At 41.4% G+C, this 27,201-nt stretch overlaps 2 protein-coding genes across 7 annotated transcripts; one reads left to right on the top strand and one right to left on the bottom strand.

The window, feature by feature from the left end:
- Positions 1 to 1,475: 1,475 nt before the first annotated feature.
- LOC148658606 (ras association domain-containing protein 8-like) lies at positions 1,476 to 11,691 on the bottom strand. Of its 5 annotated transcripts, XM_088640015.1 has the most exons (7): positions 9,318 to 9,394; positions 8,011 to 8,070; positions 7,683 to 7,816; positions 4,830 to 4,987; positions 3,356 to 4,299; positions 2,986 to 3,097; positions 1,476 to 2,785 (listed from the first exon to the last, which is right to left on the bottom strand). In XM_088640015.1, exons 4-7 carry the CDS (start codon positions 4,930 to 4,932, stop codon positions 2,715 to 2,717), a joined length of 1,230 nt encoding a protein of 409 aa, XP_088496141.1. In that variant the 5' UTR covers positions 4,933 to 4,987; positions 7,683 to 7,816; positions 8,011 to 8,070; positions 9,318 to 9,394; the 3' UTR covers positions 1,476 to 2,714. The 5 variants fall into 5 exon arrangements, with proteins under 5 accessions (XP_088496141.1, XP_088496138.1, XP_088496137.1 ...); XM_088640012.1 differs by lacking the exons at positions 7,683 to 7,816; positions 8,011 to 8,070 and adding an exon at positions 11,293 to 11,688 and having other exon boundaries at positions 9,318 to 9,861; XM_088640011.1 differs by lacking the exons at positions 7,683 to 7,816; positions 8,011 to 8,070; positions 9,318 to 9,394 and adding an exon at positions 11,293 to 11,688.
- Positions 11,692 to 11,945: 254 nt separating this feature from the next.
- Positions 11,946 to 26,713, top strand: nras (NRAS proto-oncogene, GTPase). 2 transcript variants are annotated; one of them, XM_088640016.1, is made up of 6 exons: positions 11,946 to 12,145; positions 18,867 to 18,994; positions 19,137 to 19,315; positions 19,677 to 19,836; positions 20,590 to 20,713; positions 21,354 to 26,713. In XM_088640016.1, the coding sequence occupies exons 2-5, from the start codon at positions 18,884 to 18,886 to the stop codon at positions 20,707 to 20,709; spliced, it is 570 nt and encodes a 189-aa protein (XP_088496142.1). In that variant the 5' UTR covers positions 11,946 to 12,145; positions 18,867 to 18,883; the 3' UTR covers positions 20,710 to 20,713; positions 21,354 to 26,713. The 2 variants fall into 2 exon arrangements, with proteins under 2 accessions (XP_088496142.1, XP_088496143.1); XM_088640017.1 differs by lacking the exon at positions 11,946 to 12,145 and adding an exon at positions 12,472 to 12,493.
- Positions 26,714 to 27,201: the final 488 nt, after the last annotated feature.

The following is a 27,201-nucleotide window of genomic DNA, read 5'->3' on the forward strand; positions in this document are numbered from 1 at the left end:
ATACACCTCTTGAATAGGTCCGTTGCCAGTAAACTTTAAATTGTTAGAGTAACTTGAAATACTGAAATTTTACATCCACCCCATCTTCTTGGAAGTGATGTCCTGTGTGACCTGCATTTGTTATGCTTTAATGATTAAGAAAAAGTCTTGAGAGCTCATCACTGTAGTATGCTCTACAAACCCAATTCTCCTGTACCCATCCCAAGAGTAAGTTTGTATTTATTTATTTTTTTTCCACAGTTGCTGTTTTATAGCAAGAAGAGTAAGGGTTATTTTGGGACTGCGATTCAAATACAGTATGAAGTGCCCTAGGAGGGACATCACTTGGGAACAAGGCAGACTTTCCTTAATGCAGCCTCTCCGGGCTTTTTAAAATTTGTCAGAAAGCAAACTGACTTTTCATATTCTTTCTAATGAAACAGAATACTTTAAGGTTCAAGCTCATACTAGTTAATGTAGTTATACCCCTTAAGTTGAACTAAAAATTGAACACTCCAGTGAAAACAATTTAAGCTCCATTTCACTATGCAAGCTTTGAAAATGGTTGAACTGTCTGCCACATTCTTATAGTGCAGGGTAGTTTGAGATGTGGGGGGATGAGAGTAGATCTTATAGCAAACAAGCTCTTTGATATTTTATTCTGAAAGGTAGCTGCATATCCAGTTTATAGTGCAATTGTCATGAATCATTGATTCATGAATGGGTTTCTGGGTTCTGTACAAGTATAGTGATTTAAATGTTCTGTCCTCTGGCCAAACTTAAGTGTAGTACTAAGCATTGTTGTGGACTTGAACTTGCAGGTATGCCACACCTGAAGAAGGCTCGACAGTCAATATTCTCTTTATTCCATGCTGAAAGAACAACCTTTACCTGTTCCTTTGCAGCCTATGCATGCTGGTGCATCTGCCTACTCAAGACAAGAGTAAAGTTAATAAGGTTGTCACTTTGAATAAATTAATTAGCCAAACACGTTTTAGTAGGACTTTCCACTGCTTGGCAGTGGCAAAACCACACTGAAGCAGTGAATTAAAGTTAACAGGCACAGCCTGGGGCCAGAGGGCTGCAGTTTTCTGGGTTATGTCCTTGACTGAACTTTCTGGTGCCAACCCAAATGTGCATTCAATCTTTTGAAAGCTGTTCAAAAGCAAAGGTAATGTTCACTCCTGAAAGTGATCGGCTCGCATTTTATTACTGCTTTACTTTAATTTATAAATTACAATACCAGTGTGCTATTGTAATTAATTGGGTGGCACTAGATAGACAGTTGTCAGATGCTTATAAATGTGTAAGGAAAAACACTGAAGTGAATTTACTTTAAGTTGTTTGGAAAATAAGTGACAGTAGAGAAATCAAAACAATAGGCAAGTTTATGAAATGTGCATCTCTTAAGACTAAAAAGCCCCATGTTACAGAATTGAAAATTACTCTTCCCCCTGTGCAATGTCTGATATGTACAAAATTAAGAGTGCACTCAATTTCACTACTAAATATGTAAACCTTTAATGTGTACTAGAGAGACATTTCTGTATTACATTACTGCAGCCAAAATAGTCACTTTCACAACAGGCATTTTACGTTTGTGTAACTTAAAAACCTCTGAGATTCTGACAAAAAAAACACCCATTAGTTACATGATATTTTTGAATAACAAAATAAGATCTGTTCTTAGTTTACATCCATCCATTTGATAACCACTACTTCCAATTTATGGTCACAAGCCAGACCTTGTCCCAGCAAGCAACAGGTGCAAGGCAGGATACTCCCTGAACAGGACTCCAGTCCTTGGCAGACACAGTTAACCTAAATCTATGGACTGGGAGGAAACCCATGTGAACACAGGGAGAAAATGCAAACTCTACATAGATAGCACCCCAGGTCTGTAATTGAACCCAGGGCCCTAACACTGCAAGGCAGCAGTGTTAACCATTACACCACTGTCATCTTTTTAGTTTACATCAAGTACAAAATGTTCTGAACTTATATATATATAGCACTTTGTCAGAGTGATTATAAGTAAAGATGAATATCATCCAGTTTCCTGGGAAGCAAATGTGTTTTGTTGGAGCACCATTCCCTTCTTATGGTGCTGGAATTATAAGTGATAGCCTTATAGAGAACCGACACTCCAGACCAGACCTAGCAACAAAATGTACACCATTAATTGAATTACTGGTGTAATTCACCAGTAATTATTGAAAATTCTGTTGTACTCCAGGACCAATGAGTGAGAACCAATATTTCAGTTGCAAGCAAGCACACTCCTTCACTGTAGCAGAGAAACCAAACATGAATAGGAGCTCCAGCAGGTTTTCATACGCGTTTTTCAATTGGGAGCCAGCTGTGATCTCCAAATAATTATTTAAGTTAAACAGTTAAGATCAGGGATGGGATGAAAAGCCATGCCACAATGCAGGCAATGAGGGTTACCCTTCACCAGTGAAGTTTACACTCCAAAGAACACTGGAAAGTGCAAGGAATTCGAATAATCCCACTATAGACTCTGGACCTGAGATACTAGGTTTTGTAAAAATGGCAAAAAAATGATAAAAAGCAATTAAAATTGGTTTAAAAGATAAAGATAAGATAGTGATTTAGTCCACTACAATTCACTGCCAACCCATATCTTAATGTTTAAGTCACTCACTATGACATATCTGATCATCCCTGGTGCAGGAATTGCCCTTTAGGGCAAAAATACATCTCCCCTACCGAGTTTAGATGAAGAGGCCTTCTCTCGAAAGAGGTGGATACTTTTTGGATCCATCCGGTGATTTTGAAACTCGATCTGAAAAAGGAACAGATCAATTCAGGACTTAAGCAGAGTCAGCTCTTGGACCATTCCGGTGTCCAATATTCTACCAGTGTTGCTCCTGCCACGGTTATGGGTGACAGAACAGAAACACCCAGTTATCTGCGTCGTCTCGGAGTAATGGTGCAAAATCCCAGCTGAAGCCTAGACCTGGTATACCTGGTAGATCTGGGTACCTGTACTGTCATGCCATGAAGAGGACCAGCGAGTCGCCAAACGTCGGTTGAAGCTCTTCAGGTAAGTTGGACAGAGTTCTGAGGTCAAAGTTTCCAGCTCCTCGTGTTTCTTCTGTAAAAAAGGGGGGATAGTAGGTCACTTTTTGGGGACACCATTAGGGTGTTAACTTCTCCTTTAAACCCTAGTGCTTTCCGGCCCCTGGGCTGTGTTCTGGCTTGGCCTGCTGGAGCCTGAAGACCGGTCTTTGTAGCCCCAAACTAGCTGCTGCCGGTGCTGCCCTGTGCTGTTGCTCATCTCACTAAAGCAATAAGGAAAGTGCAAGCCTGCTGGGTCACTGCTAAGGACCTGCCTTCTTCTGGGTGCACTGACCTGCAGCTCCTTGTCAACTCTCCTCAGGGATTCCTGGGATTCTGCGAGAGTGGCGTCCAGTCGAGCAGCTTCTGTCCCGGTCAGGGCCAGCTCCTCAAACAGCTGGGTATCAGAATGGGTCTGGGATGCCCCAACCAAATCCAGCCCCCGAAGCCGGCTTTTATATTCTTCCACCTTGCCTTTGCACTCCGCAGCTTTCTGTTTCATCTCCAGGAACTGTTCCTGCAGATCCCTCTCGTAGACTTCCTCCGCCCTCAGCTCATTCTCCCAGAACTCCAGCTCCTCCACGTCAGCCTGTCTCGAGGCAATCAGATGTTCGAGCTTCTCTACCTCCTGTCTCATCTGATCCTCCTCCTCCTCCAAGGTGTGGATCTCAGCCTCAGTATTGCCAAGCTGGGTCTGGAGGGCCAGCAGCTCAGTTTGCTGCTGGATCAACAGTTTGTGAAGCCCCACTTCTGTTTCTGGTCCCGAGTTCAGATCACCTGCAGTTGCATCTCTAACTGTCCCCTTTGTTGGTTTTAGGAGGTGGATCATTTTGCCCGTTTCTTCCTGCTGGCTCAGGACAGAATCCCGTTTTCCAGCTTCCCTGTTCTTATGCAATCTGATTCGGCCCAGGGACTCGATCCACTCTCTGGCCTCTTCCACAAAGGTCAGTGACTTGCGTTTCGGCTTCTTGGCGTCGGGCTGAAGGTCTGCCCTGATGCCCAGCCGGGCAACAGGGGGCAGGCTCTGCCGGTGCCGGCTCCGGTCGGCCAGCCGGCTGCCTCGGACCTGAGCGAAGGGCTTGTGCCCCGTCACGGACGGCCCGTTGTGGTTCAAGATGAGCTGCACCTCTCTCGCCTGCTGGCCATATTTATTCAGGGATTCCAGGAGCTTCTCATCAGGGGTGACATGGCGCTCAAAGTCCTTGAATTTCTCCTTGAGAGTGTAGCGGCCTGGGCGACCTGGGAGACCCAGATAAGAGCGTTAGGAGACCAGATGCACTTCCTTTTTTGTGTGAAGCAAATAAAAAATGTCACATTTACTCTTCATTATTTGTCTCTTGTGTCTAAGGTAGATTTCCATCAACTTCTCTAGACAACAAAAAATGTTATTTTATATTCATCATACTCAATTTATGTCTGTGTACATGTGATTTAATTAATAAATCTGAAACTACCACATTTTATCAATAGCATAAGTCACAGGATGTTCGAATCTCAAAGGTTGAGTTCTTTAATTCTGAAAACTGGAAGAAAATAAAAGGTAACTATGAAAATATATATATACTCCTGTGAGGAAGGTGCACTTCATTTGTGACATATAGGCACTCTGCATATAACACCTCTATTAAATGTCCTCAAGCAATTTAAACTTTCTACAAATGTGCATTCTGATGCTAATAAACACTCTAAAATTATTTACCCCCAAAGTACCCACCCCCCATCACCCCTATTTCCCTTCTCCCCGAGAAAGTGTTTTCACTGTGACTCACCCATGGCCTGCGCTAATGCAATCACCACTTCCTGGCAGGTGGTTTTCTCCGTGACTCCACAGATCACTCTCTGGACATTATCCACCCAGACCTTCAGCTCCATGGCACAGAGTTCAGTTTGTCCACCCTCACGGGCCAGCCTGGGATAGCCTTCTGAGCTGAAAGGGAATGGGGGAGTGCGTTACGTCTAGAGCCCTTCTACGTGAAACCCTTTGAAGATCAAGCAGAGCAAAGTATTTTAAAAACACCCCTCCATTCTAACTGCTTCTTTCAATACAGGGTCTTAGGTCAGCTGGTTTCTGGGAAAATTGGCCCTGTTGTGAATGTGTGTGTTTGTGTCTGTTTGTATCCTGTGATGGACTGGCATCCCATCCAGGGTGTGTCCTGATGTTTACTGGGATAGGTTCTTGCTCCCCAACGACCCATGTCATCAACAACAATAATCATCATCATCATTACAGTTAGTGCTTTTCTGGACACTCCATTCAATGCGCTTTACAGGTAATGAGGACAGCCCTCCACCACCACCAATGTGCGCCAATACACTCTCGACACACCAACTATCAGGAAAAGAGAACAAAGCAATGAAGCCGATTCATAGAACTGCACCCTTTTTACAGTGCAGCATCACCATCATTATGCTGCAGTATTAGGATCCACACAGACTGTGGGGTGACTGCCCCCTACAGGCCCCACTTACACCAGCAACCTTAGTTTTTCCCTGGAGGTCTCCCATCCAGGTACTGGCCAGGCTCACACCTGCTGAGCTTCAATGGGTTGCCAGTTGTGAGTTCCAGGGTGGACCAAGCAGTTAGAAAATGTATAAATTGATTACGTCCTTCCTTGTTATTCTATGTACATTTCTAACCCTTGGTTGTTGATCATTTAGCTCTCTGGAATTTGTGTCTAGAAGCTGGTATCCTTAGTCATGTCCCAAAGCTGCACATGCAAGAGGGAGCTGAGCTCCTTAAGAAGCCCTTGGCCAGCCTCTGGCCTGCAGCCACGTCTCTGCTGAGAAAAGACAATGCAAAGTGAGACTGACCTGACATAGAAAGCCAAGTGGTACAAACTCCAGTGTCTCAAAAGAATGCCATCCCTAAATGGAAGCAAAACAGGTTTGCCCGGAAACCAACAATGCCCACCCCCTGAATCTCCAGATAGGCTCGAGACTGGTTGGGCTTGCCCAGTTTCAATTAACACTAGCTATTGAGAAACCTACAGCATGAATATCTAAAGAGCATTAATTGCTGGATCCCCCTTGCTAAAAAGATTTGCATGATGGATGTAAAGGCGTGGTGCACAGACTCTCTCCAATCCTGCATTTGGAGGTTCACCTCTTTAGAGGGATATCCCCCATTTTCAATAGCAGCGGTATTATGAATCAGAAACTCACAGAAAACAGTCCCCATTTCTGTTTTAAAACAAGTCAAAGGAAGGCATTCTATTGAATGCACAGAGAATTGTATTTATCTGTATACAATTGTATGCAAACATATGGGCAACCCTGGTCAAATTGCATGTTTCACTGAATCTCTAAGTGAAAAGTTGAACACAACCTCTGCAGAGTACTAACTTAAACGTGGTATATTTCTACACATTTAAGTGCACAATTACTATTTAGTTGCTGAATTTGAAACGTTACAAAAATAAAAGCGAATGTGGCATGTGCAAAAGACTGTAATGCTTGTTACACTGGGCCTGTTTGAGAAAGCTGTGGAACGGTACGAACCTAGAGTGTCAAGTAAGATGGAAATGACAGGTAAAAAAGACGAGAGAAAGAACAAATCGAGAGCTCTTCTGTTTTTCCAAAGTAGAATATTTTGTAAACTTGCGTGCCTTAAGGGGTTTCCTTTAAATAGATTCTGATGTTGTTTTTTCCATGTCACCCCCACCTAAAGAGAGCAGTACTTTATCTAACGAAATACACACGTCCCTCTGAGACCTACTGCCCTGGCGGACAGCTAATTGTACTTCAGTCCTGTTGGTTTGCTACGCAAATCCATCAGTAAACACACGGACTTCCCTGCACAGCCCTGTCTCTCTCCGGCAGTCTTTCCGTGCTGTGGATATCTTAACGGTGAAGCCTAAATGTTGGTCATATCCTACTGGGTTTCCAGGGGAAATGCTGTAGACGGTTTAGAAATTAAGCTAATTATTGTTTACCGAGATCAGCTTTTATCTTGCCTTGTTCATCTCTAAGAAACTCGGTTTACATCATGAAAGGATGTAGCTCGTTAGTGTTTGCAGTCGCTCTTCCACAGAGCCCTTTCAGTCAACACGAAACTAGCAAGTGCTTATACATGCATTTTATTGCTAATGAAAATTGAACGCCTCCTTTATTAGTTTGTTTTTAAAAGTATTCAGTAAAATGTCACATCAAAAATACATAAATATAAGAAAGTGAACGAGTAATGCGCCAAGATCTTGGATAGAGTACTTTATAAATCGTCAAAATCCTGTCCTAGTATATATACACATTTTACACATACGCATTTTACAGTTGAAGATCACTGTTGTCCACTATACATCTCAAACGCTAAATAGCATATGGGGAACACAAACCACTTCATTGTAAAATTAAATTAATACCCTAGCGCCTTGATAGTGTCGTTCCACTTTGCAACTTTACCAAAAACACCACAGTGTAAAATATCCTGGAGGCAATACATTGAACGACAGGTGACGAGATTTGAAAATTACATTTCACTTGTCGCAGCACGTACTTCGGATTTTACTAGCTAAATAAAACGTAATGATGACGCTCGAAGTTTAAAAAGAGAGAACAGCTTTGCACTTTATAGCTTTTACTTAGCTTGGTTTATTGTAAACATAGAGGTTTAAAGGTATACTTACTCCTCTAATGCAGTGTCCGACGCGCACTCGGTGTGGTCAGTGTCTGAGCTATCTTGACTACGCTGTGTTCAGCGGCTCACAGCTTGGCTGTCCTTAGCTCCCGACCGCTCTACGGAAATTTGGGTGACACCCTTCTGGGGACAAACAAGCCAATTTAGATGATGGAAATTGTGAGTGTCGTCTGGTTTTGTGTTCTCGTGTAATTTATTTTCTTTTATTCGGTTACTTGGTCATGCAGTTTTGTGATTTCCACTAGCGCTAGAGGTTTCTGATTTTCTACGCCGGGTTGTAAAATCTAAATGAAGATGAAAAGGTAAAAATGTTTAACCTTGGTGACTGAATTTCTTCAAAGATTCTCTTGTTCCAAAAGATGCCGCAAGCCCCAGTTCTCAAGATCAAGAGAGTGACAAAGTCATTTATTTCAAGGTTCTGGTATTTTTTGTTATACCACAGATAGACACAATAAGTCGCGAACACGACCTATAATTATATGTAAAATTTAATTATATAAAGGCCTATACATCACACATATATGTGTGTGTGTGTGTGAAGAAGGCTTTTCACACCTGAAGAAGCCTCCACGGCCGAAATCTTGTTTTCTTTCTTCTCTTTTCAGCCTGCAATAAACCTATTACTTGTTCATATATATTTTACATCCTATATATGATATACCTTTATAACCTGTTTACATAATCGAAACTGATCTAATCCAATTTGAATCTAGGTACATTTTGTACATTTTATTTTAAAGGTAATGAATGAGAAAATATAACTCCGCCATGCAAATTAAAAGCAATTATTTTTTCCTAATTGTCTTTCGTGACGAATGTGTAACGTTGACACGCATTGTTGTTACAGGTAGCTAGTTCCGTCCTTTGAAAAATTAAAACAATAAAGCCCCGCTGATACTCTTGATCTTGTTTCGCCTGAGAGCTGTCGGGGACGCTAAATCTCGTTCACACCCCAATGCACAATACAATAGGGTGCAATGATGGGGGAGGATTTGGTTCCCGCCTGCAGGTATGTGCGCATCTTTTGATCGAGCACGGAGTACATTGGGGATTCGCATGTACAACCCAAGATTTAGACAGCAATGTTGAATAGGTGTTTTTAATAGCCCAATATCTTAAACGAACAATCAGAATTGATGGGACAAAAAAACGCCACATAATGCCTACTTTTACGCAGCAAAAAAAACGTTTACGTTTAGTTGCATACTTTTGTTTTTATATAATTAATCAGACGGCTACTAATCTCACAATTAGCTAATCACTATCGTCTGAGGCAATAACAAATAAAGCACCTGTGTTGATAACATTCTATTGCTGATTAAACTCTTATCCTGTTACCTAGCATTGCTCCCGTTACAGCGTAACAGTTGTGATTTTGTTGATTAAAATTACATTATACGAATAAACCCAAAATAGGTGGCTTTGAAAGGACGCATTTATTGTTTTTAGTGTTATTAGAAATATTCACAATACTAGTGCGGGCTAGTTGACGACAAAATCGTAACACTTAGGCCATGGAGTTTAAAATACGTATAATGTTGACGTACTAAAACAGTCTTTCGTTTTAAAATGAAAATTTAAGCCCTGTTGGCTGAAGATAAACATTTACAACACCATTGATTACCTTACACGCAAATGCAAGTTAAGAGGACCATTAGCGACAAACCCCTTGCGCTGCTTGCCAGGCGCACACCATCGATATCCGACGCTGGGTGTGGCAGACCGCTGGGGAGGGGGTGTCTTTTGGAGTTGTCCTGAGAAAATGATTACCAAGTTACTCTTCACACTAAGACCGTGTATTAAACCTCTGCTATGGAGGTCGTAACTGCCCTCAAATTTCATTTTGACATTTTCCTTTAACAAACGTTAATGGAGTTGGCTGAGGAAAATTAAAAGCTAGACAAATACATCTTGCTTTCGTAACGAAGAGCCAGATCCCCGTGTCAATGATTATAATGATTATGCACTGTAATTATTGACATCCGAAGAAGGCTCCACAGCCGAAACGTTCTGTTTCTTTTCTTCTCTTTTAACCATGGAATAAACCTATTTCTTGTTCCTCTGTAATTGTTTAGTTGTCCCGTCTTTTCTAACAGCTATCTGGCCAGGTTTCCCGCAGTCTGACAGTTCTTCACGATTCTCCCTATTGTTCTTTATCATCGAAGTCACTGAAAAATATATAAAATATTTCGTAGTCATTACTTACTGGGAGAGGGATAAAAAACATTCATATTTCGAGATTGTTTTCGGGTCTGAGACTGTTACTTTCTGCGTTTTACTTCTGGAACATTAGACTGGCTAGAGATGAGAAAGTCAAATCTGTCCATCTTGCTCTTATGAATTGGTTTAAGTAACATAACCAGTACTGGTCGTACTGGGAACAATTCCACACCCATTGATTTTCTCGTGTCTGGAAAGGGACAATTTAGAGAAGCCAATCAAAACTAACCAGCATGTTAATGACCAATGGAACGCTTTATCTTTTTCAATTATATTAAAACAATTTGGAATTATAACAATTCCAATTCCCCACATTAAAAAGTGTAGTCTTGAGATAACAGTCCTTTATAAAATGGCGAACTGCTTTTGCTCTTTAACCGATCTGCTCTCTTAAAGTGTGTGGTTTTTAATAGATAAAGCTATTCAACTACATTCTATGTTCAGTAAGAGCTGACCTGTAATATAAATAACAGGTAGGAAAAAACCAGTCCTTCGGCTTGGTTTCAATAAAGCCGAAAATCTGATTCTCTTGTTTTGTGTTGCTTTAAATGGACACAAAATAGCTTTGCTGATAGTTTCAAAGTAGGAAAAGGGGAAATGGGCAGATAAGGAAGAATGTGTAAACAAGTGATCAGAATCCGAAAACACATTTATCTGTAGTTTGTCTAAAAGAATTTTCTTTAATAGCGCTTCGTAGAAGTGGAGTTAAGAAAGGCATGGGAGCAACAAAGGTAAACGTTGAGCTTTGCGCTGTACTGCTCGGATTCATCCATCTCCGAGAGACGTTTATAAGGAAAATAAGGTTAGGTGTCTGATAAACATTTTTGGTAGATTCAGCGGAAATCCATGTTTTATTCAACAGGAATAATTGATTTATCACAGTGCTTTCTCTGTTTTTTTTCCGACTAATTTTCATAAATCCTTAAAAAAAACGATAATTATTGGGTAATCGCCAGCTCATTTTAGAACTCGGAAATGGTTAAATTCGGAGTTTTCATTTAAAGGTGTCATTTTGCGTGTTTTTTCCACTTCACTTTCAACTCTCCTTCCCATAGAACTCTTATGTTCTGATAGGATGGGCTTTGTGTTTCCTTTAAATAAAAAGAAACCGTATTAAAATCGATGCCTTATGTGAATAAATGATATGATCAACCCCCTTTTTGTCGAGCAACAATTCCACCGATTTGATGGCTTAATGTAAAGAGCCTGTTCAAATTAATCCGCTGCACTAATAAACAGCGATTATTTAAAATACTCCAGTTTGTATAAGTGTAAAATAACTGAAATAATTATGCAAACACAAAATATTCAATAGTTCAGGTGGGTAACTGCGTCAGCATGCGTAGTCTGCAAAGGAACAAGTGAAAAATTTCACACACCTGAAGAAGGTTTCACACCCGAAACGTTGTTTTCTCTCTTCTCTTTTTAGCATGGAATAAACCTTTACTTGTTCTTTTGCAAAATATTCAATGTAGCTTTTTAATTTGTAATGCATCTTACAATTGTATTTTTTCTGCATATTGATAATCATGTTACAACGTGAGTGTAGCGAATAATTAAGCCAGTTATATTCTTGTGAGTTAAAATGTTTCGAATCTAGGCGTAAAAAATGCATTATTAGTGTTCATCTAAACTCTTAAACCAGCTGGCAACTTCTTACTAAGAAGAGAGAGATCTCATTTTTGAAGATAGATACTTTTTTTAAAAAAAGAGGAGACATTTTATGGCATAAGTTAAACATTTTTTTTGGCCCAACTCTTCACTCATGTATATCTGAAACTGTAAGAAACCATTGAGAAAACAATTCCTTGCGGTGCAGTTTGAATTTAAAAAATACAAATCCCACAATCCCGTGCGCCCAATAACTTGGTTTTTAGATAAGCACATGTGTTTACCCATATTGTGGAAAAATATATATATAGCAAATTAATTTGATTAAACTCTTGAAAAATCATAATAAAGTTAAGGATTCAAAAGACCAAGCGACGCAGGCAGTTGGGTGAGCAGCTATCGGCGAGGTCCTTACAGACTGGGTGTGTCTCCTGGAGGCAGGAAGTTGAGCGCACGGCCGAGCTCGTTGTAGTGTTGGGAGTTCGTTAACGCTGTTATTGAATAACAACGGCAAAATGGTCGTTTTCAGATTAATTTCTTTGTCGATTAGTCGAAATTAAATCACATGTGTTGCTAAACGAAGTTTTATCGCGAGAGACTGCAAAAAAGACTAAATAAAGGGTAAGTTTTTTTAAAAACGTTTTATTCGTAATAATTGTTGCAGTCGTATGGAATTTCTTTATTTTGTTATGACTGACCGGTTGTGCTGTCTTAAGCACACCAATACATATTATACACAGTTTATTAAGCAAAATAATTTCTCCCACATAAGTAACGCTGCTCATTTTACGCTCCCGCTACCATAGCGCCACCCATTTTCTGAAACTGTGCTCCCAAGAGAATAAAACAACTGAATTTCTACTAATGATGTAGAAAACGAAAAGTATCGTCTTTCTAGGAAAACGTAGGTGAACGAGGGTGATGTAATCTTCGATAACTCGGGGCTACGGCTCTGCCTGAAGTCGTGATGTAAGTCCATTTAAAGTTTACGTGCTCCCGGGTCGGCGTTGCATAATGGAGTAGCTATCTTGTCAGGTATAGCTGAAGCGAGCCCACTGTTCGCCTTTTGCTGTTGGCTTCAGAAAGATGCATTCCTGTGTGTTCCTCACCGTCCTGTACAGGTTTAACGAAAGTAACTGTTTGCCGGCCTATAGGTATTTGGATACTAGTGTCTAATGAGAGTATGATGTAAGTTTTCAACAGGTTATAGTTGTCTACAGTCACGGTTGACTTCTCAATATTTAGAATAGGCAGATTTCTGGAGCTGTGCGCTAAAGGACAATGCAGACATAACCGTTTTAGAAAGAGACTGAGGTGTAGAGCTATTAAGCAATGAACGTCCAGTCGTGGGGGATGGGGAGGGGGGATGAGAAAATGCTGAAAGTAGACTTAAATGTATTTAAAAAATAAAACACAGTTTATATCTAACTCTGTACATGCTCATATTTTTGAGTGAAACACTAAAGACAACGTGTGTATTTGGAATTAGTGCAATGAGCAAAAGGTTCTAAGCAAAGCAAAAACATTTGTGAGGGTGGGCTTTGGCAGCTGTATGTTTGAACATGGCAAGAACTTTTCAGTGTTTGCTACCAGATCAGTTTTCTTCTGGGCCTCCTTGAGCAGGAGCTTTTGTGTGTGAGTGCAGTTTCTCTGTGGCCTGTTAAAGCATTACTAGCTGCTACCAGGAATATTTTGTGTTGGACTCTCGGCAAGTGTGGTTTGTGTGTGCTGCGCTAATATACCCACGCCCAAAGGAGGCTCCAGAGCCGAAATGTTGTTTGCTTTCTTCTCTTTTCAGCATGGAATAAACCTATTGCTTGTTCCTTTGCAATGTACCGATTGTATGCGTATTGTGATAATCATAATTGTATGACTAAGTGATGGGGTGTTCAGTGTATCAGTTTGGGCTATTTCAAGCTCACAAAGACTCTGAGCACTAGCAGCTCCATACTGTGTCCCCTGTAAGGAGGTAAGTGTCTGGAGATCCGGGGCTTCGGTGTCTTCTTGGGCTAGTGGTATTTCTGTCTTTGGGAAGCCAGTTAGTAAAATCAGAAGACCAATTCTTTTAATGAGAACATAAGATGTTGCAAAGGACAGGAGGCCTTTCAGTCTTTCTCGCTGAGACAGTTGCCTGCAACAAACTAAATTAATAATCCTTATCTTTAAACAGCACTTTTCTGGACACTCCACTCAAAGTGCTTTACAGGTAATGGGAACTCCCTGACTCCCGAGAACTCTCCGAGACCTGATTCGGAAATCTCATCCAGTCTTTTCTTGAAGGATCTAAAACAGCTTTTGTTTCTTGCTCGTTGGATCCAGTTATTCAATTTCTGTCCGTGTGGTGCACGTTTTACAGATCGTTACAGGTGTGCTTTTTTGTGTTGATCACCTTGTCCAGTCTTCTTCTGTCCACAATTCACCAGACTGTTTAATGTAGAATAAAGAATGCTCTGTCGATCATTTTGTACACTGTGCTTTTCGTGTGAGGAGTATTTCCAGAGTTTTCTGAATGGATGGCCTTTCCTGTGACAACCATTTCAAGTTAAAAAAGGATCGAAAGTGTTACAGGCCATTGTGCAAGACATGCTTTTGTAGTTCACATTGATAGCTTCAGAGAGCTCAAGTGTGGTTTAAATGAGTCGGTTATCCAGCATCATCTACATTTCGTGTCACAGTCCACTTCCTCTGTCTATTCTGGGTGATTGTCTGTTACAGGTTCTTTTTATGGTTTTAATTGAGCTGATGCTCTCTCCAGAAACCTGCAGCTGTGAAAAGGGAGGCAGTGGTTCATGACGTGGTCAGACTCGGGGTTCAAGTGTGTCTCGGCACCTCTGCCACCTTGATATACAGGCTCCAGAACCCCCTTTTTTGTCTCTGCCTACCCAGCTGCCAGTGTTGGAGAATCTTTGAGAATCCAGTGGTGCACAAGTTAACCAAATCGTTCTACAGATGAACATCAGGACAGGAAGAAACTGATTAGTTACTGTGTAGCATGAAAGGTGATTTTAGGGGGAAAAAAAAAAAACTTAGGGAGACCAGGATCAGCTAATGCTGGATAGCAGTCAATTAAGGTGTGCCTTCTTTGATTTCTATTTTTTTTCCTTTGCAAACATTGATCCAGTATACAAATCCAGTGCTAATTCAGTATTTCGCTAAGTGGAAATCAATCTTGATTACTGAGTTGCCCATTGTGTGTCTGTACAATATGCTTTTATTAGCACGTGTTTTGCAAATGTGTGAGTATAAAGTTCATCTACTGAATAGCTACTGTTTTTGAACTTTGGTTTGAGTTTAAGTGAAGCAGTTAAAATAGTAACTCCAAACATCTGTCTGTGCAGATAGGACTATAAGATCCTATAGCTTTTAAAACATGGAATAAACCAGACTGCTTTGAAGTTGGTGCCTAAACAGTTTCTGTGCACCCCAATCGAGTAACTATTACAGTGGGTATTGCATTAGTCCACCGTTGCAGACCATCTGTGATGTCACCTTATTAGATCTACCCAGCTTAGGGATTTAATCATTATATGATGATATGGCACATTAAGGTCCCCCTATGCACTGAATAATCCATGGGCCAGTTTGAATCAGCCCTTTTAGTTTGAATGAAATCTTGAAGTGATTATGGATCTCTGATTGTAAAACGAAATTTATGGCAGTCTTCTTTGCATTAATCTAAAAGCCATCTATGTGGCCCTGTAATTTTAAGCATGATGAACATGAAAATTAAAATTCTGTGGTTTATGGTTTGAAAATGTGTGGCTTCTGTCTCTTTAGCTGGTCTTGCCACTAGGTGGCAGCAGTGTTCTTTCCACCTACTTGCACAGCTAGGTTCTTGATGAATTTCAGCAGAACTCGCACTTTCTACAGTGAGAACATACAGTAACATAGTAAATGGGTTTGATGAACTGATAGTGGGGTTTGAAACATGGCGTTCTGATTATTTTTCCTGCCTGTATGGGTCTTTGATTTCTGGTTTACAGTCCTGCATGCACTTTTCAAAACGCATTCCTTGGTGTGGTATAGGTAAGTGCAGGGGCGTGTCCCCCCATGACTGCTGTCTGATTTCACACTGCTGCGAGAGAAGAGCTCTGCATTGTGAATTTTTATGCTACCGTGTGGTGTAAAAAAAATAATCTAAAACTTGGGAACAATTCTGCTCTAAACGCGGGTCTCCCTCCCAATCTCTACCTGCCGCGTAGTGCACAGTTCCTGCTCTAGCCTGTCAGGAGTACAGGAGCGCACCTTTCATCCAGGGCTGTGCCCATCAGTGCTGTGCTTATAGGAAGATATTACTGAGCAGCCTTTGGACAAAGCACTCTGGAAACCCCCCCAAGAATTGGGGAATAAGTGAAATGGGGGAATTTTTGTGTAATAGTTGGTTTACTTGTCCTTATTCTATGTAGTCTTTACATTTGGGATCTCCTGGCCTAGTCCTGCAGAGCCCTGGAACAGCAGGCTTTATAGGTGGCCTTTGATTCCCCACTTTCTAAATCCCTGGAGCAGTTTAATGCTGATCAATTAAATAGGTGATGTGTTTAAGTCATTTAGAGATCATTTGGAACAAAAATCAGAATATGCTTGAGTCCTCAAGGATCACTGTTCTCTACGCAGAAACAGCATTTGCTTGATTTGAAGAATTGCTTAAAACAAGTTTTCCTATTTTTAAAATGGCGGGTGATTTAGGGTGAGGTATGAGAAAAAGTGGGTTGGGACTCTCCAGGACCAGGGATGGCTGTCGGAACCAGGGAGAGAGACAGTCAGCTTCTGGTATGGGGGGCCGTGACAGCCTGCCCCTCCAGTCATTAACAGGATGGAATCTTGGCCTCCTGCAAGTATACAAGAGCCTCGCTCCATGCTCTCAGCTTTCTTCTGCCTCAGCCCCATCTGAAACGAGGGAACTTTGACATTCGGCTTAGCAGGCAGTACACGCTTCCCTGCCTGATGGATCAGAAATAGATTTTAACATCCACACTTTCAAAATAGTGTTTGGAGGCAGGAAGAGTGGGCACTGAGTTTGTCCAGCAGCTGAGAGGTTCTCTTATCTGGCTTGTCTTTACACCGTGTAATGGAGGAAGCCAACTACAGCCTGCTGAAGAACGAGAGAGCCTGAAATTGACATAATTGGGATTTATTTTCCAGTAGTTACTTCTGTTTACAGTGCAAGTTGGACTCTGTAATCCAGAGGTCTCAGGTTTCTATTGTGGTTGGGCTTCCCAATATAAACTTCAAATATAGAGACAATATAATGAGATAATGTAGCTTCTTATCCTTATCCTAGTCTTGCTACATTATAGATTTTAACACCCACACTTTCAAAAGAGTGTTTGAGGACCTAAAGAGTGGGGATAGTTTTCTTTCAGTTGAGAAGATGCTCTTATCTGGCTTTTCTTTATACATTTTGTATAATTCCAGAAGTCACTGAATACAAGTCCAGCTCTTAACACCTCCCCACAGAGCTCTCTTAACACTGGCTTGCAGACTTGCAATCAGGGCAGGATTCCAAGACAATCCAGTAATTCCCCAACATTACTGATTTTTTTTCCCCATACCCCAAACGTGCATTCCCTGGTTTAACCTGCTGAGGGCAGCAGTAATTTACTCTTATTCACTTATGTTCTTCAGACAGTTCTAAATAGTTGTTTTGAGTTTTATTTCATTATATATTTTATAATTAGCAGGTAATTTAATTTATAATGTTTAGTTACAGGTGGCGGTCCACTACAGCTGGCTTGGCATTTGACTCCTGACCCATCAAAATGTGCTTTGATCAAGTGTGTAGAACACATTTGTATATAAAACAATTTCAGAGATACAAAGTCTCTTTTCAGAGAAACTGATGTTGCCTGTCTTTTAGCACTCTAGTCTAAAAGACCCAATGTACAGGTCCTTCTCAGAGTGGAATGGAACTCTGTGCCTTAACGGGCAGTAAAAGGCTTTAATTGGCCAGATTGTAGTGGACGCTTCTCTCTCCAGCTGCCTTCAGCAGGTACTGTGGTGAGAGAAAATGTGATGTTGCTCTGCATTGCAAGATGCGTTGTGCAAGACCTTTATCCTGTTGGCCAAATCTACAGCTGCAGAGCAGAGGGAATCCAGTAACTTGGTGCCCTTTAAATGCATCAAGTGAGAAATATTTCTGAGCTGCTGTGTGGCATTGGAGTAGGAAGAATTTCACAGCCCCATAGTAGATGGACTTCAATAACGGATGAAGAATTGCACAGCTAAAGAGTTAATATCTACTGTTTTCAATTTTTTATTCTGTCTTGGTTTTTATAGTTCTTAAATATTTAGAACACCAGTATTGCTACAATATTGGTCTTAGTGAATGACTTTGTACATTATACCTTTTATCTACTGAACATTAGAAACCTGTTATTGTTGGGTTAAAATGTGTATCCCGGTATTGCCTCTACTGAATGAGCAACTTAAGGCCTTTTCAGTTTTTGCTGAAGCATAGGAGTTTTGCTTTCCTTTTTCAGTAGGTTGAGCAACAAGAAGTAGCACTGCATTCAGTCCACCAGTCCAGTGTTACTGTGCCCTTTTCCACCTAAGGCAACTGGTAAAAGGGGTTTATGTTGTTCCTGAATTGTAGATGGGAGCTCTAGATGAAAAGACTTCTGTTAGTGCTGAATAAAATTCACAAACAGTCTGACAAATTATTGCTTTCCTCAGCAGACTAAACCAGAAATGTTTTAGGGGTACAGGAAAAAATCAGTCATGTTGGAGAATTGTTGCATTGTTTTGGAATCCTGTGCTGACTACAAGTCACTGTTAGAGCAGCTTGTGGGGAGGTATTAAGAGCTAGATTGGTAATGAGTGATTCCTGGGTTTGGAGTTTACAGTATTACAAAATGCCATAGTATTACAGAGTGTTACAGGAAGAGATAACCATATTGATGTTACGAAGTGTTGAGTGTTACAATGTCAGCATTACAGATATCCTGTGCCAGGCATTACTGGAACTGGTGATGTGTATGAATGCAAAGTCATGGCAGACTATTGCTTTTATCAAAGTCCGCATTCGTCTCCAGCTGCTGGAAGGATAGAGCCCTGCAGGTTTAGGGGGATCAGATCTGTAACATCCTAATGGTCAAAGACCAATGGCATCGGTTGACCAGTGTCATTGGGGACAGACCCCTCTGTCAATCTTTATTTTTTTCTCCCACAAGGGGATGCTGAAGGCTGATCTAGCATGGTGAATTCCAGTAAACCACAGTCGAGTTGTAAAGCACATTGGAGCATGAGAGTACTGAAAACTAGTAAAATTCAGGAAAAACGTTTCTCCATGGCCCAAGTGTGGGAAAATGACCTTGACCCTTACAGGTGTGTTTCTCTGGTGCAGGACGGGGTTGCATTGAGATGACGGAGTACAAACTGGTGGTGGTGGGAGCTGGAGGAGTGGGAAAAAGCGCCTTGACCATCCAGCTCATACAGAACCATTTTGTAGATGAGTATGACCCCACCATTGAGGTAGGTACTGACCACCTTATAAATAAATATAAATAAAATCCTTTTTTACATTGCTCTGCGCAACACAATACATCATATTGGGAATGTATAATGTATACTATAGTTTTAATGTCCATCGTTCTCTTTTTACATTGTACCCCAGGACTCCTACAGAAAGCAGGTGGTGATTGATGGGGAGACATGCCTGCTGGACATCCTGGACACTGCTGGTCAAGAGGAGTACAGTGCCATGAGGGACCAGTATATGCGAACAGGAGAGGGCTTCCTGTGCGTCTTTGCAATCAACAACAGCAAGTCCTTCGCTGACATCCACCTGTACAGGTCAGAGAACAACCTGCAGCCTACCTCTCCTTCTCTATTGGCTTTCAGAAAATCTGAAAGTGCTTAAACATAAAAAAAACAAGGTTTTGTGCCATTTCCTTTAGTTGTTGAGCTGTGAGACGATGGGATAAAAAAATCCCATTGAACATCAGAATTGTTTTCTGCTGAGAACAACACAGTGTCCTGCCAGTTTGGTTCTACATTTGTTGACCTCTCAACTTGACTAACTGATTGCTGTAAGCATGGTTTGGTTTTCATGTTCAGTTGTAATTACGAGGGCAGAAATTGTTTAGCCAGAGTTTTATCTCCTGCTTTGGTGCTTACTCAGGGAAAAATCACGGAGTCTCTTGTTATCCTGTAGGGAGCAGATCAAGAGGGTAAAGGACTCGGATGACGTGCCCATGGTGCTTGTGGGCAATAAGTGTGACCTGCCAACGCGGACTGTGGACACGAAGCAGGCGCAGGAGCTGGCTCGAAGTTACGGCATCGAGTTTGTGGAGACGTCGGCTAAAACCAGACAGGTGTGTGGTCACCCATGACCTGAGAAAAGTGTCCTAAACTCACGCTTTTTTTCCAGAGAAGTATTTCATGACAAACCTCATTTCATAGGACCTTATTAAAGTCTTGGTAACTAAAGATGGGTAGAAACCAGATTGGTTTGTCACAATTTGAAGATGATGCAGCACTACACTGCATAGATTGGCATTTGCAGTTTTGTGTATTAGGCAGGGCAAAGGAATTGCAGAAGTAACTGTTATAACATGATGAGCATTTAAAGGTCAATGAACACGTCATTTGAAGCCAATTGTGAAACAAACTTGGATTTAGTTTTGTTGACTGGGAACTTGTTTAACACAGTTGCTTTCAATGTAGCTCACTTATTGTGTACATTATATTAGTCCTCTAAAACTGTTTATTGGGGACACTCTTTAAAGTGGATTAGACAAGCATATTATTTGATCCGCAGTTCAATCACAAAAAATAGGAGATGACTGGTTTATCCTATACTTTTATACTATGTTTTTTGCACACCTGCTGCAGTGCAGTTAGCTTTCATATGGTAGAAATCCTTAGTGCTCAAGGTGGATATATGATTGACACAGGAGGGGGACTAAAGGCGCAAAGGCTGGTTTTCTGTTAAGATAATTAACAAGTAAAATAGGTTCATCTCAAATCTGAATGTCCAATGGAGGGCCAAGATCAGTTAGGAGTAGTGACCCACAGTTTCGCTCCAGTTCTCCTGTAACCCCCTTGCTGCCTGTGTGTGTGTGCAGGGAGTGGAAGACGCTTTCTACACTCTGGTTCGGGAGATCAGGCATTACCGGATGAAGAAGCTGAACAGCCGTGAGGACCGGAAACAGGGCTGTATGGGGGTGTCCTGCAGCGTGATGTGATCGGGTGAGTCTGCCATGAGGGCAGTGGGTGTCCAACCGCACCCTGACTGCCACAACCATGAGCTCCAGGATGAGCATGCTCCAGTAGGAAAGGCTGCAGTTGGTCATGAATTAGGGTAGGAATTTATCCCTAAAGGTCAAACCCTCTTACCACCTGGGTTTCCAAACACGCATCTGTGTCAATCTGCATTTGTATTACTGTATCATTGACATACCTCCTAGGATGCTCATCCTCTTATGAGTGTTTGATCCATTAGTTGTTGAAGCTGAAGCCTTATAGTACAGAGAGTTTAAGAGCCTACAGGAGGACTCCTCTAGCACACCCACCAGTCAGCACCTTTGTCACCAGCTCCACAGCCCCTCACAGGAGAGCAAACTGATTGGAGAAAAGGAGCATGTCTTTTTGACAACACCAAGAGCACTCAAACCCTGTTCAGCCATTTGTGTGCTTTACCTTGGGAATTCCTGATCACACTATCATTCGCTATCTATACTCTGGCTCTTTTAGCTCTAGGTGAATGTTATATACTACACTATACCTCCCATGGGGAAATTAGCTGTTGCTTTGCCACTTTGTGTTGAGTCTTTATTAAGTCCATCCTAATTCATCCTGTTGACTATTCTTTGCCATTTCTTCCCTGCAGGGATAAAGTCATTGCCTCGCCCCCTGCTGGTCGGGCTGGGCCTGGACACAGTGAGCTGCAGTGGAGAGAGAGAGAGAGGGGCATTACTGTGATTGGATGTGCTGGCAGGTCCTCCTGCTCCCCCTCCCTTGCTTCCTCTGGGCCCTGGGAGCTCCTCCACTGTGCTTCAATTGCCCGATCACCTTGGGTTCTGTTCTCAACTTCCCTGGCCAGGCGAGCACCACTGTGGACCCCCGACCTTTTCTGTACCCGACCTTGAGACACCAGAGATTCCAGCATCGTCATCCATCACTATCCCGGCTGCTCGGCAGCTGCCGGATCAGCCAACCCACTGCTCATGGTTTTTGGTTTCAACGTTTTCTGATAAAAACCCATTAGAGTTCCAGTTGTGCTCGTTTATCTCTACATCTACATGCAAGTGGCCTGTATGTGATGAACTTATTTAATTTTTTTGTACATTTTTTTGGATTTATAGATTATTTTTAAGCCCGACACATCTGCCACACTGTTAAAATCTTTGAATTATTCAGGAGTAGTTTCTGGAGTAAAAGCTTTTGAGTTTTACAGTTTCCCCTGTTATATAGTCTATGATACAGACTGAAAAAGAAAAATAAGTCACCCGGATGCCTTTTGCCTTAAAGGGTGCTAATTACAGCATGGCTTTGTTCGGTTACTGCTTACATCTCAGACCTTAGTGATTCCTCTTTAATTGTTTTCAACTTTACTCTTTTAATAAGGGCTAGTTGTGCTATAGAATTGCATACCTCTGAGGCTGACAAGTTAGTTGTCAAGATGTATCCAGGAAAATTCAGTTGATTTGGGTTAATCTTGACCATGCCTGACAAGACAGTGCCTCAACAGAGGTCCAAAGTAATGTGCTGAAGCATGCCAGTCCCTGTGTTTTTGGTTTTATTTCATTTTGCCCAAAAACATTTCCCAATGTGACCTGCAATCACCTCTACCTCAAAGCTTAAATCTGCAAATCCAGTGCACCTCTGCCACAGTGAGTGTGTACCAGGGCCCATTTAGGCCATTACTCTTCACCCCATGGGGAGAAACTCAAGTGTGACTAGTAAAAGAATAAAGGTATTTCACGGCACCTGTTTGCATCATTCATCTGTAGACCTAGCTTCTACCTAGTGGTCACTTCAAATCCTGCCTGAAAAAGGGTTTAATAATCCAGACTAGGAGCAGGCCAAGTCTCCTTGTTTGTTTTAATGGTAGAATGGCTTCTGCATGCCTGTGGGGCCATGGAGCAGGAACTGCTCAGCAGTATCTGTGTGCTTCTTGAGGTTAGGCCCTTTCCTGTCCATTGCTGGTCAGCATGAAGGCCTTGAATCTAGAACCACCACTACTGCCCTTTGCAGGCCCTGTGACGTCACACAAGGTCTTGCTGATGGTGAGGACATTTGGTTTCTATTCCAGCGAAAGGGATCTTTCCCAGGACTTCCCTTGGTATTTGACTGTCACTGCAAAGAAATCAGTCCCCCTGTTCTGTTTCTTCTCAAACTGCATAGCTGAGAATTGGAGTGAATTTAAAACATGGTCAAACTCAATTCCGAGTGGTCCTGGGGGTCTTCTTGGTTTTGATACAGTCTGTGGAGTCAATTCAGTTTCTTTAATTAGATGGTTAAAGGATATTTCCTGAGGTTGTTTATGAATGGTTACTAAACAAAATACACTTCAGTCCACCCAGGTTCCCATAGCGCACCAAGCCCGATTAGAAAAATGAGCAATTATGCTGTTAATTAGACCAATAATGTCTTACTGAGAGCTCAGGTGGAGCAGAAACCAGAGCCCCAAGCCCTCCAGGAGTTCAGTTGGCACATCTGCTTTATAAACTAATGGAAAGTGTCCACCTATGTGATAAGTACTGGACTTTGAATGCATTTCAGGAGAAGATTAAATTCTTCAGGTGCAGCTGTTATATGGTTAAGTAAATTGTAGGGAGTCCTCCCTCCCTAATGGAACACTCTCTGAAGATGCCATATCCTTGCAGAAACCTCTCCCCAAGATGGGAGCACATTTGTTAATGCCATGCTGTCCACTGTTTAAAATGTTCACTTCTTCTTTAGTTAATGCTCTAGGGGTGATTCATCCTAGTCTTTCCTGAATAAGTTCTTTATAACTTGAAGTTGTAACACCTTATTGTAATGCATCACTATTTTAAGGAGGTGTTTTTTTTTTAAAGAATAATTGGAGACTTAATGTTCTGGGCATGCTGAAAAAGCATCCTGTGTAGAGAATTTAACTGATCCTTGTACTGTTTGCTTAGACAGTTCTTTCCAATACCACTGTACAGAAAAACATCTAGCAGGCAAACTGGCACTGGAAACAGAACAGGACAGAATGTGATCTTTAGGTGTTTGCACTTGTATTCTGTTAACAATTTCGTATTGGAATCGCGTTCACCAGAATGAAGAAGATAGCACAGTGCTCTTTGTTCCTGATCTTGGAGAGCTTCAGCCTACAGGTTTTATATTCAAACTTCTGAATGATTAAGGATTTCAAAGGTGTTGGACTAAGTTATGCCATTGATTGAGTCATTAAAAGCTCAGAATTAAAGCCCCCAAAACATTGGCTCTCCACTGATATATTGAGGAATTTCAAACATTACCTTACCTTTGAATATATTTAGGCTTTAGAAACTTTTATTGTGACAAGCTGGATAGAATTATAAAACTACATTGAAGAAGGCTTGAAGGCACTTTGAAAGTTTCACAATTATATTGCTTCCCTGCTCACTTCATACATTGGCTTTGTGTGGTGAAGTGGACATTTTTAAAATTAGAAAGTAAAAAAAGTGGCCTTTACTAACCTGAAGTTTAGACCAGGAAGGGAGTAAAAAAGCCCCTGTTATTAATATTTCACACTGAGGCAATCAGAATTTCTTTATGTGCTATAATTAAGTCTCTGAAAGTTAGCCTTGTACAGCTGGAAGGTGTTATTGAAGCCTAGTGCCACAGTATTGTTCTGCAACAGATGATGGGTGAAAACAAGGCTCGCTTCTGAGAGTGTGAGATCCAGTGACTCAGCCTCTGCAGCTGTATGGCCTTTTGACGTGCCAGTCAGTGTTTATTTTGAGAGCCCGCTGGACAGCTTGTCTGGCTCAGTGTTGGTCAGTCAGATCTTCGTTAAGCGGAGGCCTTGATTTGGCGTCTGAGAGTTTGATGCTGAATATCTGGTCTTCATTACAGGTTTCTTATGCTCATTTCCATATCTGATTTCAGAAGTGGGGGGTGAAAAAGCTGAACCCATTATTTTTATGCCATTTTCCTCTACCGGTGTCAAAGTATAGAAATAGTTTTTCAACGTGTAGGTATTTTAAGGTTTTCTACATTTAAGGAATGTTATGGAGGGTTTTAATATGTTAAAAATTAAAAGTTTAAACGTTTCCACTAGACTTTTACTGTAAAATTGGTGTCCTTCACACAAGTCAACCATGTTCTGCTACAACACTGTTCAATGTGACTGAGCCTCACAAGAGTGTTGTTTTAGAGAACAGGTGGTGTTATCACATTTGATCTCGCAGGCTTTGTTCCATTGGTAATGCCAATGACATGACTTCAGATTTGGTGCTGGAAAGATTTGATCACTATCAAATAAAAAGGCTGCGCTAGTGTCGGAGGTTTGGGGTTTAGGCCTTCTTTGAGACATTCTCTGTAACACTGAGGACTTGTTTTAATATCTTGCTCTAATGTACTTGGTTGATTCACATCTGCTGTGTGATCAGCCTTGGTTTACTTGGGTATTTAAAACCATGTATCTCTCACCTTAGGGTTGGAACAGAATCAAGGATCACCTCCACTGCTGTCCCACTGAGGCTAATTAAGGTGTATTCATGTACTTATGTGGATGATTTTGGTGAGCACTGGTGTTCTGGATCTAATATATGAAATATCAAATAGGTAATTGTATTACTGAAGTCAGGATGAGCATGTTAAAAAGTGTTCACACAATATCTCTTATATGCTACACCGGTGGTTTACAGTTGCAAAAATTGGTATTTTTACATTGTCTAATATTTACACTGAATGTGTAATGTTGAAGTATTCAGTTGAACTACACTTTCATATATGATGTGCCCATGGGTTTACGGTGCATCACTGCAAACATGGTGAAAGTATATCATTAGCAATTTAGTGCTTATTGAGGAGTAGAATGTGATGCCTGTCAGCCCAGCAAGTTGCCACAGGTGATAAGTACAAGTGAAGCTGCACTGAGAATTGAGGGCTGTCTTTCTCTTCTGGTGTGGTGAAATAAAGAGCAGAACAGGCAAGGACAAAGCGTGGAGCCCTGCAAGTCATCCAGAGAGACTGCAGGCCAACGGAGTCTCTTATCTGCAGTCTCATCTGGTATTGAGAAGAAAAAAAGATGCACAGACTGAAAACTCTTATTCAAGACATACGCTTGATAGTTTTTGGAACTCCCTGATGGCAGTCATCGTGGGCCCTTCTGGATGGAAAGTTCAAGCCCTTTTGATTGGATCTGACAGAGGGGGGACATGGGCACAGCAGCTTTGTCAGGGTGGAGTGTTGAATTATTTTGAACTTTGTGAATTTGGCACCTGTAGCCATCGAAGCATTTTGAGTCGTTTTGGAAACTGCATTAAACTGTTGCCGAGTGCCTTCCTTTTTCTTGTCACTGCACACATTCCCATGTGAGTTCCTTTTTTGCAGCTGTAATATTAAAGGGAATGTGCATCTTTTCTAGTAAGGTGATGAACAAGTCATAGCTGTTTTAGCTGCTGCTGTTAATTTGAGGGGGATTTGATGATTGCTTCACATTTAAAGAGTGCTCTCCAGATTACCGCTCTCATTGGAAAAACATCTAGCAGGCAAACTGGCACTGGAAACAGGACAGAATGTGATCTTTAGGTGTTTGCACTTGTATTCTGTGAACAATTTCGTATTGGAATCGCAAGAGTTCACCAGAATGAAGAAGATAGCACAGTGCTCTTTGTTCCTGATCTTGGAGAGCTTCAACCTACAGGTTTTATATTCAAACTTCTGGTTACCACTCTCATTGTCTGGGATTCAGTGTTTTGCTTTGGCCTTGTATAGTTACATCGCAAAAATCCCCAGTCGACAGCAGCACCTCTCTGTTCCCACATGCCTCCCTGTCCTCGGGTAAGGGTGCGAATCTACTGACAACTGTGCTCTAAGCTGACTACCACAAGGGCTGCGTTTGATTCTGAAAGGTTTGTTTTTACTTTTGCTTCTGTAAATTTGAAGTTGTATAAGACTGTGTGCTTGGATTTGTTGTGCAGTGTAATTGTGACCTGGAATGGTAATATGGTTACGCTTGTATTATAATGCAAACAAATTTAATGCTTAATGAGTAAATTAATTTGCTAGAAAGTGTTTTCTTATTTTTACTCGGCATTGGATAAGGGTTTCATATATTTCTGCGGGAAACTGTGTCAAGAGTAATAACACAAGGGGAGGTTGTGATTTGTTTCCATGTTTTTGTGGGGTAGAGTTTTATTTAGTGCTTTTGGCTATTCTGGATGGTCAATGATATTACTCCCCCAATTCGAGAGAGGACCATTGAGAGAGAAGCAAGGATGTGCATGGATAAAATTTTCTCACACTGACCCTAGTGACCACTACTATATGGCTATATTTACTACAGTTCATAACTGCAATCCAGGATGCCCTTATCAAAGACCCAGGGCCCAACCTCACAGTAGCATGAGCAGTATCAGCTCGGTAAGATGTGCAGTTGTGGGTCGCTGCTCACATGTGGAGCTCGTTCTGTGAATTATTTCCACCTAGGTTAGGGTGAGCAGAATGAAAACCAGGCTGAAGGGTCTGTTGCTTACATATAGACAACGGTAACTGGACCT

Source organism: Lepisosteus platostomus, chromosome 7 (assembly GCF_059453375.1).
Source record: "Lepisosteus platostomus isolate fLepPlt1 chromosome 7, fLepPlt1.hap1, whole genome shotgun sequence".
Taxonomy (NCBI): Eukaryota; Metazoa; Chordata; class Actinopteri; order Semionotiformes; family Lepisosteidae; genus Lepisosteus; species Lepisosteus platostomus.

Excerpts from the sequence above, each read along its gene's own strand:
- LOC148658606 (XM_088640010.1), bottom strand. The coding sequence starts at position 11,528 with ATGCATTTTTTACGCCTAGATTCGAAACATTTTAACTCACAAGAATAT. Across the intron at positions 4,988-11,292 it reads GGGTGTGAAACCTTCTTCAG|CTCAGAAGGCTATCCCAGGC; the intron begins GTGTGTGAAATT and ends ATTCCCTTTCAG. Across the intron at positions 4,300-4,829 it reads TGCATTAGCGCAGGCCATGG|GTCGCCCAGGCCGCTACACT; the intron begins GTGAGTCACAGT and ends TGGGTCTCCCAG.
- nras (XM_088640016.1), top strand. The coding sequence starts at position 18,884 with ATGACGGAGTACAAACTGGTGGTGGTGGGAGCTGGAGGAGTGGGAAAA. Across the intron at positions 18,995-19,136 it reads AGTATGACCCCACCATTGAG|GACTCCTACAGAAAGCAGGT; the intron begins GTAGGTACTGAC and ends ATTGTACCCCAG. Across the intron at positions 19,837-20,589 it reads CGTCGGCTAAAACCAGACAG|GGAGTGGAAGACGCTTTCTA; the intron begins GTGTGTGGTCAC and ends GTGTGTGTGCAG.